This window comes from Macaca thibetana, chromosome 14 (genome assembly GCF_024542745.1).
Source record: "Macaca thibetana thibetana isolate TM-01 chromosome 14, ASM2454274v1, whole genome shotgun sequence".
NCBI classification, from domain to species: domain Eukaryota; kingdom Metazoa; phylum Chordata; class Mammalia; order Primates; family Cercopithecidae; genus Macaca; species Macaca thibetana.
In genome coordinates this window covers 1,631,485-1,644,489 of record NC_065591.1, presented here as the reverse complement: position 1 = coordinate 1,644,489, position 13,005 = coordinate 1,631,485, and the positions used below count along the sequence as shown (strand labels likewise).

Genomic DNA, 13,005 nt, shown 5'->3' with positions numbered 1-13,005 from the left:
GAATATGTGAGCAAGGTGGGTGGGTAACAACTTGGTTTTATACTTTTTTTTTTTTTAATTTTCAATTTTTTCTGTAGAGGCAGGGTCTCGTCATGTTGCCCAGGCTGATCTCAAGCTCTTCGGCCCAAGCGATGCTCCCACCTTGGCCCCCGAATGTGCTGGGATTATAAGCAACAGTCACCACGCCCGGCCTGGTTTTACAGATTTTACAGAGACAGATGTTACAGTCCAAAACCATAAATCGACACATGTGAGGTATACACTGGATCAGCCTGGAAACAGGGTTGGCAGGGGTGGCTTCCAGGTCATAGGGGTTCAAAGATTTCCTGATTGGCAAGTGGTTAAGTTTTGCCTAAAGAGTTGAAGTGGGATTACTCACGCCTGTAATCCCAGCACTTTGGAAGGCTGAGGCAGGCAGATCACCTGAGGTCAGGAGCTTGAAACCAGCCTGGCCAACATAGTGAAACGCCATCTCTACTAAAAATACTATATATATATATATATATGTATGTATGTATGTTAGCCAGGCGTGGTAGCATACGCCTGTAATCCCAGTTACTCGGGAGGCTGAGGCAGGAGAATCGCTTGAACCCAGGAGACACAGGTTGCAGTGAGCCGAGATCGCGCCACTGCACTCCAGCCTGGGCCACAGAGCCAGACTGTGTCTCAAAAAAAAAAAAAACAAAAAAAAAAACAAAACAAAGAGCTGACGTGAGTGGCTAAAAAGTGCCCGACCTCCTAGGGAAGGAGCTTCTCTAGAAAATGTGAATTTCGCCCTCAAGAGACAGCTGTACAGGGCCATATCAAAACCTGTGAAAGGAATATATTTTGGGATGGAATACGTTGCCTGCCTTCGGGCCAGATGTCTGCCACGTGAGGCTGTGCCAGGGTGAGGTTGGAATTAGGGATCTGGAGGCTACAGAGCCATCGGTGAGGCCTGAGTCTAAGCACAGCGCCCAGAGGGAGAGGGCGGAGCAGGTCCGACCCCCTTTGCCGCAGGGCCTGAGCTGGTTTTCCAGGTTTCTCTGGAAGCCCTGAGGAGGAGCGGAGGGTCCATTCGGTGGGCTGGGGACTTTGAATTTAACCTTGGTTTGCAAGAGGCTTCCACGCAGGAGGTCTGGGAGCGTCTCGGAGGGGGCGAGGCGGCGCCGGGAGGAGCAGGTGCAGGAGCCCAGGGCGCACCGCCCCGCGTAGGCCTAGACGCGGGGACGGCCGCGGCGGCCGGGACAGGGGTCACCCCGCGGGGCCCTCCAGGCTGGGCCGCCCCACGACCCCTGCCAGGCCGAAACGGGAATCCCCCAGACCCCAGAAGCGGAGCCGGGCTGACCCCGCGGGCGGTGGGCGTGGCGGGCGCACTCCTCGGCGCTGTGCGCGTGCGCCGAGGTCGCCCCGCCCAGGCCCCGCCCGGCGCACGCCAGCCTCGCCCACGTGACCAGCCCGGGTGCAAACACGCGGGTCAGCTGATCCGGCCCAACTGCGCCGTCATCCCGGCTATAAGCGCGCGGCCTCGGCGCCCCGCTCCGACCCGGTGGCCGCCGCCATGCATCCCCCCAGCCTTCTGCTGCTCGCCCTCTGCATCCTGGCTGCGCCTGCCGCCGCGCTCGTCAGGTGAAGCCTCAGGGTCCGGGGCTCAGGGGACGGTCAGGGGTCGCGGCCCTGAGGTCCCGGGGCCTGTGGTGACTTCCGCGCTCCCCTGGGGACCCCACGAGCCCCTTGCGCCCCCCGCGCTGGAATGCACCTGTGCCGCCCTGCGCGGTCTCCTGCACGGCCCACCCGCCTACCGGGCGCCGGGCTCCGGAGGTGCAGGGGACCTGGGGCAGAGGTGCCAGACGCCTCTCCCCATGCCACCCTGAGGTGTACCTTGAGGGGCCAGGGGGAGGCGTGAGGACTGCAGACTGACCGCAGCCTCCCTGGAGATGGGGCGGGGCTGGGGGAGGTAGTGCTTATTCGGGGCAGCTGGAATTGGGGGTCTGCGTTGAGCGCCCTTTTTGCTGGAGACCTAGGTGCAGTCCCCAGAGCCCCCGAGTCTGGGCGAGTCCATTTCCTTAGGGACCCCTTTACCACCTGTGAACTGGGGGCTTTAAAAGTTTGCTCCTGCGGCTCTTATCACAGGCCCTGGGCTGGAAGGCCCCTCCAGACCCTAGGAGTTCCCATGTCCCTGGGAGAGGAGGAGGCATAGGGAGTGGGCCGGCTCACCCACCCCGGGCCTGGGGCTGTGCTGCAGTGAGGCCCACAGGCTCCTCAGGCCGAGCCACTGTGCCAGGTGAGGCCACCGACTGGGCCTGGATATACCTGACTGGGCCACCGACATACCTGACCAGCTGGGCAGAGGAGGGCCAGCCCTTGCAAGGCAGCCTGCATTCCCAGGAGGGGTATGCTGACCCATCCCATTGGGCACCTGCCCCACCCTTGCTCTGCCTTTGTGGGAGACCTGGGACCTGAGATGGGTCCACTGCCCCTGGGCAGGTGGGTGAGGTCAGAAGGCTGCAGAGGCTGGAGCTGGCTGGGCCAGCAGGAGCAGTGGGCTGGGTAGGACTGAGCCTCACCAAAGGCTGTGGGGAACGGCCCGGGGGCGGGTAACCCCAATTAAAGTCGTTGTGGGGGAGCAGCCACAAGCCTGAGCCTGCCTTGACCTTGCCAGCCTATCCACAGGCCTCCCCTCTCCAAGGAGGACAGACAAGGCAGTGGGGAAAGGATCCTGGGGCTTCTTGGAGGGCAGGGTAGCTGAATGCAAGCCCTCACCTGATTCCAGCTCTTGTGCAACTGATACTATTACACCTGCTTCCTGGGTCCCTGGAGGGCATGTCCCTCCCCCAGGACAGAACCTGGGGCTCTTCCAGCCCATCAGCTTTTAGGCAATAATCTCATCTTCCTGGACCACGCCCGTGATGTGCCAGGAAAAGCGGGCTATGACCTTGGACTCTCAAGTCCCTGGGGCAGGGGATAGGTTTTCTGCAGGTGATGAAAAGCCCAGGGGAGCTTCTTTGGAACAAGGAGTTGGTTCACACCAAGGGGAAGGCCAGTGGCCCTGGGGAAGGGGCAGGGACCCCCTCTCTGTTATTTACTTCCTGTGTATAGAACTCAGGACCCCTGACCTCAATCTGGAGCTCCCTCCTGCACCCTGGCGGGCGGTGTGCTGGGTGACAGGGCTCTGGAGGGGTGCCCTGAGTGCAGCTGTCGGAGGAGGCAGGGTGGTGGGTGGGGGAGCACAGAAGCCTCTAAGGCCCCGGGTGCAGTCCTGGACCTCGTGGAGCCGCATGGAGAGAGGAGAAGGGCCAATGCACAGGAACGGGTGTGGGATGAGGGCACTGGACAGCCATAGGGTCCATGTGGAGGAGGATGGGTAGTCAAGGAGGGCTTCTGGAGGTGGCGTGGAGGGCCCATCTCATGGCCAGAGGAGGCCACCTAGGAGGTCAGGCAGAGCTGCCAGTGCCAGCCTGGAGGTGGGGCCACCTTCGTGCTGGTCTCTGGGTGGAGAGCAGGTGTGATGGGGCTGGGTACAGTGGGCTACCTCAGAGCACTTTGGGCAGGAGTGACAGGTGCCCGCCAGCACCCTGAGCAGCCATGCTGGCCACCATCCTGGAGGAGACCAGAGCAGGTGCAGAGGGAGGACTGGAGGCCCTTGGGGGCTTTGGAGCCTCTAGAATGGCTGAGGAGAGGAGGGGTGGGCACACTGGCCCCCAGGTTGGGTGTGTGGGGCCAAGGTGGGTGGTGGGTGGCCACTTCCTAGGACTGTGGCCTGTGCAACCTCGGGGGGGCGATGGGTTGCCATTCACTGACGGGGGAGGTGGGCCAGCAGTTTCCAGGTGACAGGCAGGAGTTTGGTTTTGGCTATGGTGACTTCGAGATTCCCCAGGGGCCTCCAGATGGATGTGCAATGTTAGCGGCCTCGGCCGGCAGGCGGGAGGACCTCCCTGATATGCCCCAACCCCTGGTTGACAGGATCCCGCTGCACAAGTTCACGTCCATCCGCCGGACCATGTCGGAGATGGGGGGCCCTGTGGAGGACCTGATTGCCAAAGGCCCCATCTCGAAGTACTCCCAGGCGATGCCGGCCGTGACCGAGGGGCCCATTCCCGAGGTGCTGAAGAACTACATGGACGTGAGTATGGGGTCTTAGCCCTGCTGGGAGCGGAGCTGCTCTCCAGAGAGCTCCCTGGGACTGTGGGGACACTCCCGCCTCCTGTTCTCAGGGGCACAGTTTGAGTGACTCACTTGGCCAGGGTGGCGTCCAGGCTCAGCCACACTCCTGTCTTCCCCATCCTGGACCTCCTGCCACTGGCCCCTGTGGTTGCAGGATCTCGGGCCTGGGAGGGTGATTGAGGGTGGCCTTGGGCCTCAGTGCCAGCTCGCCCGGGGGGCAGTCATTGGGTCTGCCTGGGTGTGGCCGGCTGCCCTGGAGCCTGTCTTTATTGCTGTCCTGCCAGGAGGCCTATGGTGACTCGTGGCCCCTCTCCAGCCCCTCCCCATCTTCTTCCTCTGGCAGCAGCCCCTCCTGTGCCCACGACTCCTTCAGGGGGAAGCAGGATCCAAAGGGGAGCACTCTGGAAGCCACCTAGCAAGCTGGGGCTTGGTCAGCCTTGTCCCAGCTCTATGGGGTCAGTTCGAGGCCAGGGCCTGCTGTCCAGCCTCGGGGCTCTGGCCCACTGTGGCGGGGGGGCCTTGCCCTCTGTCCTGCTTGGCCCGAGTCCTGGCTGTGACAGGAAGCCCAAGACTCATAGGCATGTGACTGGGCGGGTTGTGGGGAGGGGGCCTGGGGGGAACCGGGTGCCGTGTGCCTGGTCCCGACCGGCCAGTTCCTGATCGCCCTAGCGCGAGAGCACGCCGAGGCACACACATGCACACGCACACATGGAGATTTGCTGAGTGTCCCCCCGCCAGTGGTCACTTCTGTGGGGCCATGAGTCAGCAGCTGCTGCTGCTCTGTGAAGCCAGGCGGTCGGAGAAACATCGGGCTGGGCTGGTGCCAGGAATCTGGTGGCTGACAGTGGCCCAGGCTCTATTCCTGGGGGAAGCGGGCGCCCAGGCGACCCCAAACTCCAGGACCCTCTTACTCTCTGCCTCCTGAGATGCTCAGTGGGCGTGGGACCCCTTGTACTTGCCTGATCCCTGAGTCAGCACCCCCACCTGTCCCTGCTATCCCTGTGTACACATGGGAAAACTGAGGCCCTGGGCCATTAAGGAAGGGTTGCTGGGCAGGCAGTGACTAAGGCTTACCTTCTCCCCTTGACCAGCTGAACCCCTCTGCCTGGAAGCCCTCCAGGCTTGGGGTTCACCCTGGAGGGCAGGGCAGGCACTGAGACACCCAGAATCAGACCCTGATACGGTCCCAACCTGGGGAGGAAGTCACTTCCCTTCTCAGGCCCTGGACCCCAGGCCACCAGGGGAGTCTTCCAGGCAGGCCCTTCCTGTACCTGGGGCTCAGGCCGAGGGCCACATCTGTCCCCACCCTGGATTGACCTCCGGACTTGTCTTTTCCGTGGGGAAGTCCTCAGCCTCACCATGTGTCGAGCAGGGGTAGGTGGCAGAACCCAGAGGTCTGGAGACCCCAAGCACCTGTGGGCATTAGGACTGAGGGCTGGGGACCTGGCCCATCTTCCCTGCAGGCTGAGCCGGTTGGAGTAGGTGGCTGTTGGCAGCTGTGGGCCCCATGATGCTCGTCCCTCCAGCATGGGCCTTCAGGCTTCAGGGTTTGGCTCTGGGGACAGCCGGGCCTTCTGAGGCCCGGTGGGGAGAGAGGGCCCCCTCCCCATCCCTGACGGACCCTGTCCCCTGCCAGGCCCAGTACTACGGGGAGATCGGCATCGGGACGCCTCCCCAGTGCTTCACGGTCGTCTTCGACACGGGCTCCTCCAACCTGTGGGTCCCCTCCATCCACTGCAAACTGCTGGACATCGCTTGCTGTGAGTCACGTACCCCGGCCCCGTCTCCCAGGTCCTGCCCTTTTGGGATGTCGCCACAGGGCTGCCTCAGGAATCCTTGGGCAATGCACTTCTCCCACCTCTTGGCCCCATGAGCCAGGCCAGCCCTCCACCCTGCTCCAGGCACTGGCTTTCTGGGTGAACCACCAGCTGTGGTCTTGCTCTCAGCAGCGCTGGGGCTGGGGTGGCCGCGGAGGGAGCCAGCTGTGGCTGGGAGGGAGGCCCGGGGTCACAGCCCACAGTCCTGGGGCTCTGGCACGATGGTGGGCCTCGGATCCCCTCCAAATCCCACCCTGGGGAGGCAGCTTGGGGGGAGCAGGCTCCATGGTAGACTGCAGGGGGATGGGAGGGCCGTGGCCGTGGCGTGGGCTGCGGGATGACCGGCGGGCCCTCTTCTCGCCCGGGGCAGGGCTCCACCGCAAATACAACAGCGACAAGTCCAGCACCTACGTGAAGAATGGCACCTCATTTGCCATCCACTACGGCTCGGGCAGCCTCTCCGGATACCTGAGCCAGGACACTGTGTCGGTGAGTCCCTCTGGGGCCTTTCCCGGGACTCGAGGGTGCCAGGGTGTGCGGTTCACCCACCGTGGGTATGTGGTTGAAAGGGAGGGCTCGGTGATCCCAGGCCGACCCCAGCCCTCAGGTGGCCGGGGCGGTCAGCAGGATGAGGAGGGGCCTGGGAATGGGCCTGGTCATGTGCAGGCTGGAGAGAGAGCCTCGAACCTGGGGGCTGCAGGGGCAGGGGTCCCCGGAGTCAGGCCACAGTGAGTGGGAGGGAGGACAGGGCAGATTGATTGGGCTTTTTTTGGCACATTGGGTTTGAGGTGCCAGCAGGTGTTGAGGGCTGGGCCTGGGGCTGCACAGGATCCTTGCAGCAGGCCAAGGGGTTGGGGAGGCTTGGGGTTGGGAGGATTGCCAGGAACCCGCTGTGGGGGCTGCTGGCAGAGAGTCACCTGCAGGAGCCTGGGAGGGTAAGGGAGGGGGAGCAGCAGTGGCTGTTGGGGGCCCTGCCTGTGCTCCACCATCCTCAGGGCCCTGTGCAGAGCTGCTCCCTGCCCAAGGAGAGGGCGAGCTGGCCCTTGTCACCCTGCCTGGGCCTCAGTGAATTCTCACCTCGGAGCTGTCTGCTGGGGGTGGGCCAGGCCGCAAGGGGTTCAGGAGTAGTGGGACGGTGACACAGCCCCCAGCTCCGGAGCAGGCCAGGAGGGCAGCAGAGCCCCCCTGCAGGCCAAGGGACCTGGGAAGAGGGCCCCTTCCTCCAGCTGGACCTGCTCCTAACAGTCCGTGCTGGGCTGGAGTCCAGGTCTGTACAGGGGCTCCTCAGAGCCCTCTCCTCTGGGCCCCGCTCAGCCTGAACGGGAAACTGCCCCGTCTGCCCTCTTCCGCCTCCTCCGCCCCGTGTCAGCCTCAAGCTGTCGTTCCCTTCCCACATCCTGCTCTGGCCTGTTCTCTTTCTGCAGCCTCATCCAGGGCTGGGGGAGGGGACAGTCAGAGAGGGGGACGGGGGCAGCACGGCTGTGAGTCTGGGTTGGGGTCGGCGGCTTCCCCGTCTCTCGGGCTCCTGGCCCGGGTTGTCTCTTGTTCCCAAGGCTGAGGGCAGGAGCAGGAGCAGGACCTGCTTGGTGGTGGTGGGAACAAGAGGTCAGAGCAGGGAGTGGGGCAAGGGGTCTCCCCGTCTGTGCTCCTGCCTGGTTCCCATCTCCTTAAAACCAAGCCCCAAAGTCTCCCACGAAGAGGGCTCCACCTCACCCCGCGTCCCCATCCCCTGCTGTGTTCAGCTCACCGTTTCCAGCCCTTTCCGCTGGGCCCTCTGGGCCCCGTCGTGTGTGAGATGAGGGGTATCCATTGAGCTGGGTTTTGTAGCGCAGCCTCATGCTCAGAGAGGGGTGTAGGGCTCAGCCTGTCTGCGACCCACTGACGCTGCCCTGGCCTGCAGGTGCCCTGCAAGTCAGCGCCATCAACCGCTGCCCTGGGCGGTGTCAAAGTGGAGAGGCAGGTCTTCGGGGAGGCCATCAAGCAGCCAGGCATCACCTTCATCGCAGCCAAGTTCGACGGCATCCTGGGCATGGCCTATCCCCGCATCTCCGTCAACAACGTGCTGCCCGTCTTCGACAACCTGATGCAGCAGAAGCTGGTGGACCAGAACATCTTCTCCTTCTACCTGAACAGGTGGGCGCGTGGGTTCCCTCTCCCCTCCTGCTCTCCTCGCTCAGCGTTGTTGGGAGGCAGGGCGGGGCTGGCCTGGGAGCCTCCCGGGCACCCCCACTCAGTGCCGCCCCCTCCCTGCTGCTGTGGCCAGAGCTCCTGACCTCTGACCTCAGGGTGTCCGGGAGGCAGGGGTTGGCCGCCCTTCTGCAGAGGAGTAAGCAGATCGCAGAGAAAGCTGTTTGGCCGGGGTCTCCCAGTGGGAGGAGCTCAGGCCAGTCTGTGGGTCCTGGGACCTTGGCAGCTGGGCCTCCTTCCTATGAGAACAGACCCAGTTCGGAGGTCATGGCAGTTCCTCTTGGTTCAGTTGGCCCGTTGGTCCCTGGACCTGGTGATGGGCATGTGTGGTCCTGGTCCCGGGTTGCTGATGGTGGAGAGGGGGCATGGTGCCCAGGGGCCTGGGAGTCCCTGGGGAGGTGACTTGGGTGGGTGTGGGTCCCCGGCACCACGCAGCGAGCAGCTCTGTGGGTGTCCCCAGCAGGTGCTGGCTGCCCTCTAGGAGGAGCATAGGGGGGCCCTTCCTTCTGGGAAAAAGGTTCTCCCCCAGGGTCCCCACCTGCTGCCACTGCTTCAGCATGGGTGAGCCATGGTCAGGCCACCTTGGGAAGGGGGCCTCGGCCTTGGTTAGTTTCCTCTTCTCGGGCAGACCTGAGTGGAGGGTTCCATATAAGAGGGGTGACTGGGGGTTGGGGGCTTTTGCCCTGGGGGTGGGCAGCGTGTCAGCCGGCAGCCTCCTGCCCTGAGCTGTGCCTGGTCACTGCCCCATACTCTCCAGGGCTGACAGGGGCAGGTTCACCTCATGTGGCTCACTTGGCACTTGGAGTCTCTGGGCCTGACGCCTGACCTTGGGGCACTGCTGGCAGAATTCTGGCTGTGGGGCTGGCCTGGCCTCTTTACTCTGTCCGTTGCCTGGGCAGTGAATACTCCTTAGCAACACCCTGGGCTGAGCTGCTCACTGGAGGCCAGGACACAGGTGAACCAGCTGGGCCATTTCCCCAGGAGCCTTGGGGCACAGGCGAGGCAGCGAGGTGAAGAGGGGTCCCCTGAGGGCAAGAGGGCACACAGGCATGAGTGCCCACATGGGGGAGGAGGGCACACAGCCTGAGTGCCCAGGTCGGGGAGGCGGACACAGGTATGAGTATCCAGGTGCGGGGAGGGGCACACAGGCATGAATGTCCATGTGGGGGAGGGGCACACAGGGTGAGTGCCCAGGTGAGGGGAGGGGCACACAGACTGAGTGCCAGGTGGGGGGAGGGGCACGCAGTTGTGAGTGCCCAGCTGTAGTCTCAAGGCAGCGGCTTGGGCAGGAAGTGAAGCCAGGCAGGAGGGAGGGTCTGAGGGCTTCTGAAAGCATGTTTGGTGAGGAGAGGAGGGGTGGAAGGCACTGATCGGGTTTCTACACTTGGGATTGCAGAGGTGTTGACAGGAAGCAAAGGCGGAGGAGGCTGGAGGAGGGCGGAGGCCCTGAGCAGTGCTGGGAGGACTGGGTCAGGCCTGGTGCTGCCTCGAGTGACGGGCAGCGGGATGGTGGCCAGCTTAGCTGCAGATGCCCTGGCGGGATGGCAGGACCACCCGACACAGAGAGCTTCTCTAACGGGACTGGCAGGATTTGCTGCGTTGAAATCTTGTACTTGAGTCATGTTTGGAAACGAACCCAGGCGACGCGGGCTGCAGGTCCTGGGAAGTGCAGTGTGCTGCTGCCCAGAAGCACCTTGGCCATCGCTGGTCTGGATGAGGGGAGATGAGTGGGCGTGGTTCGGGAATGCAGCTGGAGGCTGTTCCCAGGAGCAGCCAGTGCAGAGGCCCTGAGGCCGGACCCAGCCATCCCAACTTCCCAGATTGTACCATCACCCCCTCCTAGAAGCCTTCCTTGGTTTCTCTTCTAGACAGACAGACAGGGTCCTCCCCATTGGGCTCCTGGCATTCACTTCCTTGTCTGCCCCCAGCCTTGACCCTGATGTCTGGCTGAACCTTGGCTCTTGAGCAGACCAGGAGAACCTGAGGGTTGAGGAAAACCTCTTCCGGGGCAGGCTGGGCCCACGCAGAGCAGCCCCACCCCAGGAAGAAGGGAGTCCGTCCCTCCTCCTGCCTTCTGGGCCTTTCCATCCCTGCAGGCCCAGAAAGCCCCTCCTTCAGGAAGCTCTCCCCGATTGCCACATTCACCCCCTTACTCCTGACCTGGCCCTCCTGTGCTTGGGGGGTGGAGTGGCAGCTGACTCCTCCCTTCCTTCCCTCCTAGGGACCCAACCGCGCAGCCCGGGGGTGAGCTGATGCTGGGCGGCACGGACTCCAAGTATTACAGGGGTTCTCTGTCCTACCTGAATGTCACCCGCAAGGCCTACTGGCAGGTCCACCTGGACCAGTGAGTAGTGGCTGCAGTCCGCTCCCCTGGGTTCTGTGGGTGGGAGCGGCATGCAGGGACCCTGGAGGAACCGGGTTCTGCAGGTGGGGCTGCCTGTGGGGAGTGGTGGAGCTGGGCAAGAAAGAGATGGGGTCGGACCAGCCCTTCATGCCCCTCCATGCCCCCCATCCCCTCCATCCCCTCTATCCCCTCTATCCCTCCATCCCTCCATCCCCCCATCCCTCCATCCCCTCCATCCCCTCCATCCCCTCCATCCCCTCTATCCCTCCATCCCCCCATCCCCCCATCCCCTCCATCCCCTCCATCCCCTCTATCCCTCCATCCCCCCATCCCTCCATCCCCTCCATGCCCCCCATCCCCTCCATCCCCTCCATCCCCTCTATCCCTCCATCCCCCCATCCCCCCCATCCCTCCATCCCCTCCATCCCCTCCATCCCCTCCATCCCCTCTATCCCTCCATCCCCCCCATCCCTCCATCCCCTCCATGCCTCTGTGACTCTCCATGACCCACCATCCCCTCCATCCGTCTATCTGTCCATCCCTCTATGCCCTTCATCCCCTCATTCCTCTGTGACTCTTCATGACCCTCTATCCCCTCCATCTGTCCATCCCTCCATCCCTCCATGCCCCTCCATCCCCTCCATGCCCATCACCATCATCCCCTCTGCCACTCTGGGTCTCCTCTCCCACCCTTCGCCCTGGAGGACTCACGGTCCCCTGTGCATCCAGGAGCGCTGAGAGGAGGAGAGTGCAACCCAGCCAGGGGAGGGGTATGGGAGAGGGGCTCCCGGGGGGGGCACTGGGCCTCCAGAGCACACTCCAGTCCAGGCAGGGGCCTCACGCCCTGACTCCCTGCAGGGTGGAGGTGGCCAGTGGGCTGACCCTGTGCAAGGAGGGCTGTGAGGCCATTGTGGACACAGGCACCTCCCTCATGGTGGGCCCCGTGGATGAGGTGCGTGAGCTGCAGAAAGCTATCGGGGCCGTGCCGCTGATTCAGGGCGAGGTGAGCGCCGGGGACTGGGGCTGGGGCTGGGGCTGGTAGGGGGAGCCCCAAGACCACCACTACCACCCTGACACCGCTGTGACCCCTCTTAGTACATGATCCCCTGTGAGAAGGTGTCCACCCTGCCCACGATCACACTGAAGCTGGGAGGCAAAGGCTACAAGCTGTCCCCAGAGGACTACACGCTCAAGGTGAGCAGGCGGAGGGGGCATACGCCCCAGGGGAGTGGGCGGTGGGTGCACACGCTCAAGGTGAGCGGGCGGGGGGCGCACACGGCCCAGGTGAACGGGGGTGGGGCGCATGCCCCAGGTGAGCCGACAACAGGTTGGGGGGCGGCTGGTGCCAGGCCTGGGTGCTGACCACCAGGGCCATCCCAGGTGTCGCAGGCCGGGAAGACCCTCTGCCTGAGCGGCTTCATGGGCATGGACATCCCGCCACCCAGCGGGCCACTCTGGATCCTGGGCGACGTCTTCATCGGCCGCTACTACACTGTGTTTGACCGCGACAACAACAGGGTGGGCTTCGCCGAGGCTGCCCGCCTCTAGTTCCCAAGCCGTCGGCGTGCCAGCACAGAAACAGAGGACAGTCCCGGAGGAGGAGGCCCCCGGCCCCCCGGCGCCTCCCACACGTAGTCACACACACTCACACACTTGCCTGCCCACTGCCCTGGGCGCCCTGGAAGCTGGCGGCCCAAGCCAGACCTGCTGTTTTGTTCTGTGGTTTTCCCCTCCCTGGGTTCAGAAACGCCACCTACCAGTCCGCCTGTCTCTCCACCTGTCCATCTGTCCGCCTGTCCGTCTGTCTGTCTGTTTGGTGGGGGTAGAGCTGATCTGGAGCACAGATCTGTTCCATACACTTGGAAGACCCCGCCCCAGCTTGGCAGCCGAGCTTGTGTATCCTGGGGCTCCCTTCATCTCCAGGGAGTCCCCTCCCCAGCCCTACCAGCGCCCGCTGGGCTGAGCCGCCACCCCACACCAGGCCGTCCTCCCGGACCCTCCCTTGGAAACCTGCCCTACCCGAGGGCCCCTATGCCGAGCTTGGGCCCCTCTGCCCAGTTTGGGCCCAGCTGGGCTCTGCCACCCCTACCTGTCCAGTGTCCTGGGCCCATTGTGGATGAGGCCAGTGGAGGCCTGAGGATGAGCTGGAAGGAGTGAGGGGATAAAACTCACCTTCTGGAGCCTGCGCGGTGGTCCTGGGACTGAGCCCATCCCTGGGGCATGCATTGGCCTGGAGGTGGGGCTGGGACTGGGGGCTGGCGTCAGCCTTCCTCTGCAGCTGACTCCTGTCCTCCCCTTGGGCGACTGAGAGCCCCAGCTGATGTGGAAATACAGTTGTTGGCCTCCCCTCTGTGCTGGTGTGCTCTGCTTGGCAGGGGGTGGGGGGCGGGTGGCTCCAACTTGGGATGGGGAGGGGGGTGGGTAGTGCGAAGCCAGCATGGCAGCTGAATCAGGGCAGCACCAGGACAAGCATTTGGGGTGCCCTGGGCCTATGGCCCCCTGCCCTTCCCAGCC

The 13,005-nt window shown here is 63.8% G+C and overlaps 1 protein-coding gene across 1 annotated transcript in view; it reads left to right on the top strand.

Moving 5' to 3' along the window:
* CTSD (cathepsin D) overlaps positions 1-12,841 on the top strand; it is a 261,837-nt gene extending 248,996 nt beyond the window's left edge. Inside the window, exons 2-10 of the mRNA XM_050757899.1 lie at positions 1,467-1,608; positions 3,943-4,102; positions 5,780-5,903; positions 6,331-6,449; positions 7,861-8,093; positions 10,369-10,491; positions 11,350-11,494; positions 11,587-11,685; positions 11,872-12,841. Of these exons, the coding sequence (XP_050613856.1) occupies positions 1,541-1,608; positions 3,943-4,102; positions 5,780-5,903; positions 6,331-6,449; positions 7,861-8,093; positions 10,369-10,491; positions 11,350-11,494; positions 11,587-11,685; positions 11,872-12,039 (1,239 nt within the window). The 5' untranslated portion in view covers positions 1,467-1,540 and the 3' untranslated portion in view covers positions 12,040-12,841. The remainder of the gene's footprint in view (positions 1-1,466; positions 1,609-3,942; positions 4,103-5,779; positions 5,904-6,330; positions 6,450-7,860; positions 8,094-10,368; positions 10,492-11,349; positions 11,495-11,586; positions 11,686-11,871) is intronic.
* The last annotated feature ends 164 nt before the right edge of the window (positions 12,842-13,005 follow it).